Raw genomic sequence first — 6,855 nt, 5'->3', positions numbered from 1 at the left:
TGAGTGCTTGGAGGCCAGGCAGGATGTGAGGAGGATCTGAGGACCGAGCATCTCCCCAGCCTAGGACCCGCGCGAGGCCCTGGACAGGTGCGGCCGCATGTGGGGCCCCTCAGTGCTTTCTGTTCAGTCTTGTGTCTTGTTTTGAGTTTCCTTCTACTCCTCCAAATGGGATGGTCCAGGCCATGCCAGGGGAAAGGTGAGCATTACAAGGTACACACCACACAACTGGGTGTTGTCCGAGTGTCCATCCCCACCTAGCAGCACAGAAGGCCCAGGGCTTTGCCACAGTATAGCCCTTAGTTGTCACCTCCATTTCTCTCACAGGAGCTCCAGGAACCAGGAGGCAAAGGCACAGGTCTGAAGCCTGTGTCCTCAGTTCAGAGAGCAGAGGAGGTCCAGCCAGTATCAGGAGTCAAGGTGAGAGGGTGACCTGAAGTGAACCAGAGGCACCCTATCCCAGAACATAGGGGGGCCCCAGAAGACCCCAATTCCTACCACTTTGTTGAACCCAGAAATCTCGGGCTGTGCTGACCGCACCCTGGGGAGCCAACTCACTTCCTCCTTTGGGTAGACTTGGGAATGGTCTCCCAGAAGGAGCACTCCTATGAGGTCTGAGAGCACCCTTCAAGGGGAGAGCTGTAAGTGGCCTGTGTGGTACCATCAAGGATGCGTTTCCTAGCCCAGGTTGCTCACACCTCCTCTCTCCCAGAGGCCCTTGGTCCCCATCTGTACCTGTGCCTCACTTCCGTGTCTTGTTTCACCTCAGGCATTGTGCTCCTGGTTGAGATGAGTGAGCTCAGCAAACCCGAGGAAGACCTTCAGGACCCAGGCGAGGCCCAGGGCCCTATCGAGGTGCCGCTCTTGGAGGCTGAGGTGGGGGAGTCCGCATCCCACTTGGCCTCCTACCCCCCAGCATCCTCCTCCGCTCCTGTGGAGGCCTTGCCGCAAGAAATTCTGCATAGGATGATGGCTAAACTGATGAAGTTCCTGCTCCTCAAGTATCGAACCAAGGAGCTGACCTCCCAGGCGGAAATGCTGAATAAGGTCCTCAGGGATAACCAGGAGCACTTCCCGGTGGTCTTCAGGGAAGTCTCAGTGTGCCTGCAGCTGGTCTTTGGCGTGGATGTGAAAGAGGTGGACCCAGCAGAGCACATCTACATCTTGGTCCCCATCCTGGGCCTCACTTGCGATGAGATGCTGAGCGATGGGGTGGGCCTGCCCAAGGCCGGCTTCCTGGTGCTGGTCCTCAGCATGATCATGCGGTTTGGAGACCCGGCCCCCGAGGAGGCGGTCTGGGGAGAACTCAACAGGATGGGGGTGTATGTTGGGAGTGAGCAATGTGTCTTTGGGGAGCCCAGGGAGCTGCTGACACAAGTGTGGGTGCGGGAGGGATACCTGAGGTACCAACAGGTGCCTGACAGCCACCCTGTTCGCTATGAGTTCCTGTGGGGTCCCCGGGCCTATGTGGAGACCAGCAAGTGGCAAGTCATGGCATTTATGCGCAGGGTCAACCAGAGGGCTTTGAGGGCCTTCCCATTCCTGTCTGCATAAGATGCGAGGGAGGAGGAATAGGGGGCCTGAGACAGAGCAGCAGCCAGGTTGTTCCTTCTCTCTGTGGTTAAAGAGGGGGTAGTCAGCTTTCTAAAATGTGAGGGCCCGGGCTAGTTGGGGGAACCAGTGTGTAGCATCTTTTGGTTCCTTTTCTCTGTGATGACATGGGGATTCATATCTGTTTTCTTTAGAAATTTTTCAAAGTTTGGTTTCAGAGTAGGCTAAAGAAACTTCAACTTTTTAGCTTTGTGAATGATATTGATCCGAGTGTATTTGTGGTTACCTAGTTCAAAAACAAGAGTTTTGCTGTTTGGTAAGAGAGATTGAAAAGTCTTCCATTTTGTTTTGTGGTCCTGAACAGAATGCAGTGGAATCAAAATTAGAACTGTTTTGAAAATGTGAACTTATGTAGCAATAGTATTGAATGGAGAAGAGTTAGATAATAAACATAATCATAGCGAATTCATGCTTATGTACTTCTTGTCTGTCATTCACAATAACTAAATGATCTCAGTTAATTGAATTTTCCTGGGTTATTAAAGAAAGTAGCAGACAATCTGAGAACCCTGCTCACAGGTTCAGTTATTCCAAAGACGTGTAAAGATTCTCTGCTCCGTGAAAGGCCATGTTAACAGTGGGGAGACTAGGAGTAGCAGGACACCCCCACACTTACAGCAATGGCCGAGGAGCCGCTGTCACATGAGGTCTGTCTTGGGGGTGAGGGGAATTTCTGGAACGGATCATTTCTGTGAGGTGTCCTTTTACTTCTTGGATAAACCCCAGAGAGATCTCTTTCTAGGGCAGGCAGGAAGGGGTCCTGGCTCTTGTCCCATGGCTGTTGACCACAGGGATGAAATAGGTGTTTTCTATCCACCATCTGCTAGGAATCCTAGAGAAATGTGAATCTTGCTCTTTGATATGTGCCCAGTATTCCCTGTACTAGCCCTCTTGTCTCTGCCTTGGGAAGCTGATTACCAAGTACATTGAAATAACAGTTTCTTTGGTCATCTGGACTTTATGATTTTCACTTGTGAGCATGCTCTAGATTTCATTTGGATGAAATGAGTGAAGAGAAGCTGCAAAATTGGACATGACCTGCTGTGTGACTAGAATCCTGGGATCTTTGAGTGAGCTGTGCCCAGCTGGAGACACTGCTCTCCACCCTGAAACACACACAGACACTGAAATTGATATATATTCTCCGGGAGGAAAACACAGAACAGCAATTCTGAGTGGTTTTCTATTCCATTTCTAATTAAGCTGCCAATTCTCTGAGGTGTCCTCAAAACAAAACAATTTCCAGAGGGGAGAGTGACAGAGACTGAGATTCGAATAGCGTGAGAAATAAGTAACAGCTAGTAAAGATGCAACATCTGCCAGCTACCCTGGGTTCGGGCACGTTCAGAAGTGTGGAGGCAGCAGAGACCCAGGTTAAGGCTGTGCCTGGCATCAAAAGGCAGGAGCGACTTCCGGGCCTAAGGAGGTGGTGAGGTCACTGCAGTGGGGGTGTGGATGGGTGCAGGGGGCTAAAGGGGCAGCTCTCCATGCTGAGTGCCAGAGAACAAGGGGAACAGGAGATGTGATTCTGGTCACATATATGGCAGCTGCCAGATAGTCAGTGAACACTTGGAAAAGGTGGAGAGTGTCAAGACCCATGTGACCTGATCAGACTCTCCTCCCCAAAACAAAGGAGATTTTTAACTGGTGCTCTTTGTGGAGCATCTGCTAGGCAGTGTGGAATTGGATAGATGTCAGGTGTTCAGTCACCTCTTGTCTTCCTCTCTCCCTGCACACATGGGGACATGACCCTGCCAGGCCTCTTCACTTAGGAACGGTCATATGATGATCTGGGTCCAGTGAATTTTGAGCAGAAGCGTTTTCGTCAACAACCATTTGTTCTGAAGGGACACGGGCACCTGGGGGTTAATCCTCAAGTCAGGACAACACACAGACACAGACCACTCTGAGTGTGGTATCTCTTCCAGATACTAAATCCCCTCACCTCTGACCCTTGAGAGAGGCTGCCCCACAGGGAACTGGCTGCAGGAATTCCACCCACCCCCACCAAAGATCCACATCCTGCCCCTGCCCCCCACGAGCTGAACTGTCAGCCCCCTCTGGCCTGTGCTCAGTCTCTATCAGGAGGGCAGCATCCAGCTGCCAAAGGCCCCTGTTGGGGTTGGGGGCATCCTCCTCGTGGGGCCCAGCCCAGATACCCCCCACCCCTAATGCCCATATCACCCCCTCTCCCCCCGAACCTGGCCTTGGGTTTTGTCCTGCCTGCCCCCCCCCACCCCCCACTGAAAGTGGATTAAGCCCTGGTCCTGATGACCTCATGTGTGTAACTTTATTTGGAAATCCCTGAGCAGCATCCCATTCCACGGTGCCTCAGGTGGAGCCAGCAGGACTTGATGCAGCCCCTGGGCACGACTCCTCGTGGGGGGTCAGTAGTAGTCATTGCCATGGAATTTCAGGCACATCTCTAAGATCCTGTGGTGTATCAGACCATTCATTCCCTGTGGAATCCATGTGGAGTCTGTGGGAAGAAACTCAGGGCCTTGTGAATGTGACTGAGGCCCTGGCTTTTGAGCCTGAGTGTGAGAGGCAGAAGGGTGTCTGGTCAGCCACCGGTAGAGCTAGCTAGGACTTTGGTGTCCCCAGTCATGCTGTTTGAGCAAAGGAAAAGCTCTAGCAGATGCCTGGGAGGGTGCTCCCCCAGGCGCCACAGGCCCCAGACTCCAGTGAGGATTCAGAAAGGAGCCAAGTAGGAGAGGAATCTGGGGCCCACGGGTGCAGGCTGCATAGAGGGTCAACAACCTCAGAGACATGGATGCAGCAAGCCCTGGAGATTCCATCAGACCTTCCTGGGTTTGGCTGGGAGAGGGACAGGGGAGCAGGTGCCACTGCAGGTGAGATGCTGTCCCGGCCTCCACGAGGACGTCTGTGCTCTGGGGCCAAGGCTGGGACCACAGCCCCAGGGGGCACTCCAGGATGTATATGTGGCAGCTCTCATGGCAGGTACTCCTCATGCGCCTTATGGGATATGACTGTTAGGTGTGGTTGGGTTCTTGCTCTGGGTACATAAGAACCTCAGGCCTTTGATTGCGAGGAGGCCCAACTGGCCCTCACCCCCACCGACTTATCTGGAGGTCATTTCCAGGATCCAGCACCTTCTTTGGCAGCCTCTGTGTGGACACACACCACCCTGTTCCCAAGCTGATCTTGCCCAGGGCATCACAGATTGCACAGGCACCTCCCTTGGGTTAAGGAGTCTCAGTGAGTGTTCTGCTCCTCTGAGAAGTACCTGTGTTTCCTCATGGCTTCCCTGGAGGCTCAGTGTTAAAGAATCTGCCTGCAATGTGGGAGATGCAAGTTCAATCACTAGGTGGGAAGGTACTCTAGAGGAGAAAAAGGCATCCCACTCCACAATTTTTGCCTGGGAAATCCCATGGACAGAGGAGACAGGTTGGGGGTGTGTGTGCCACAGTCCATGGTGTCGCAAAGAGTCAGACATGACTGATCGACTGAGCACTCACATGTATGCACAGCTAAAGCTTTGCTCTGGACCCTTGTATCCTTGGGAAGACATTGACGCCTGCCTGGATCTTGACAGACTTCTGTGGCAAATAACACTGGCAGACATCTTAATGTGGTTTTTGAGCAAGTATGGGGTTCCAGGTCGACACCTGGCCTTGGTTGATGGCTTTTGCCATATCCAGGCAAAACATCTATGAGGTTGGATTAGAGCAGTTTTTGTGGGACTTGAGAAAAAAGTTGACCAGGGATGTTTCTGGAAGAGGCCCGGTTTTAGTATATTATATGGGATTGGAGGTTAAGGGAGAGGAAAAGTTGCAGCTAATTCAGCAAGTGTTGTTTCACACTTACAGGTTCCATGTGGCTGTGTTTGGTTTCCTTTCTATTACCTTTTTTAACATATTCAGCATGTTGTGCCCAAAATTTCTTTGCCTTTTTTATTTTGAAAATAGTCTTTATTTTCACCTTTTCCTTTGTAACCCTTTTAACCCTTGTATCCCTTTATGATTTGAAAAAACAAATTGTGAGAATAGCAGAAATCTCTTATGCCCCTCACCCAGTCTCCCCTACTCCTAATATCTTACAATAATATCGTATATTTATTACAATTAATGAGGAAGTATTGATGCATTATTTATTATCAAATAAAGCCCATATTTACTCAGATTTCTATAGGTTTTACCCATTCCCAGATCCTGGCAAGGAAAATACCCTAACATTTACTTGTAATGTCTCCTTGGGTTCCTTTTATCTTTAACATTTCTTTGTTTTGGATGGTCTTGACAGTTTTGAGGAGTACTCGGTAGATGTTTCTTTACCATGTCCCTTGACTGGTATTTGTCTGATATTTTACTCGTGACTAGCCTGGGATTAAAGTTTGGGGGAGGAATTTTGGAATTTTACAGATGTAAAATCCTATTCTCATCACATTGTATCAAGTGTATATACTATTAGCACAATTGATCACTGATGATGCTGTCATTGATCATGTGGCTGAGGTAGTGCTTGTCATGTGTCTATGAGTTAAAGTGATTGTTTTATGCCCCCTTTCTATCCTGTCCTCTTTGGAACAAAATCAGGATGAGCCGTCCATGCCTCAGGGGTGGGGAGTTATGCTCCCCTTTCTACAAGTGGGAGTGTCTGCATAAACTGGAATTTTTCTTTGTGGAACACTTGCTTATCCTTGTTTGTGTAATTAAGAAATTATTTCTCTTTCTCAGTATGGAATCATGGTATCTTTATTAAACTTTGGGTTAAAATCCAATATAACTGTATATATTTTTATTTTTAAGTTGTTCTCAGATTGGCCTTTGGAAACTCTTACTGTCAATCCCTTTGTATATACCTTCGTCAAACCCCTGGAAATGTTGCTTCCTCTTTTGAAAGTTTTTTGAGCACTTCTTTTTCTCTTTTTTATTTTCACACCAGAGAAGTTGCTCCAGGGTAATTTTGCATATTTCCTTTCCCAATTCTAGAATCACCATTTTTTCCGTGGAGCCCTTGTTCCTTCTATTGTTGAATGGTATTGACAAAACTAGATCTGTGCCCTAAGTATGCTCATTGGTACTGAAGGGTCATTGCTTCTGGGCACCCGTTGGTTGACAGGGCAAAGAATTATATGTGTACTTCTTAACCTGTACTTATTTATATATCTAGAAATACTTTAGATGGTAATGATTTCACGGGTATGACACCAATAACACAGGCAAAAAAAGGAAAAACATAGATAAATTGGACCTCATCAAAAAACAAAAAAGTCTGTGCATCAAA

The 6,855-nt window shown here is 48.9% G+C and overlaps 1 protein-coding gene across 1 annotated transcript; it reads left to right on the top strand.

Moving 5' to 3' along the window:
• Positions 1-786: 786 nt before the first annotated feature.
• LOC133051822 (melanoma-associated antigen 10-like) lies at positions 787-1,551 on the top strand. The gene has a single exon (XM_061136466.1). It carries the CDS (start codon positions 787-789, stop codon positions 1,549-1,551), a length of 765 nt encoding a protein of 254 aa, XP_060992449.1.
• Positions 1,552-6,855: the final 5,304 nt, after the last annotated feature.

The sequence above is a fragment of the Dama dama genome, chromosome X, assembly GCF_033118175.1.
Source record: "Dama dama isolate Ldn47 chromosome X, ASM3311817v1, whole genome shotgun sequence".
In the NCBI taxonomy this organism is placed as follows: Eukaryota; Metazoa; Chordata; class Mammalia; order Artiodactyla; family Cervidae; genus Dama; species Dama dama.
The sequence above is the reverse complement of the archived record's forward strand: the minus strand, read 5'-3'. Positions and strand labels throughout refer to the sequence as shown.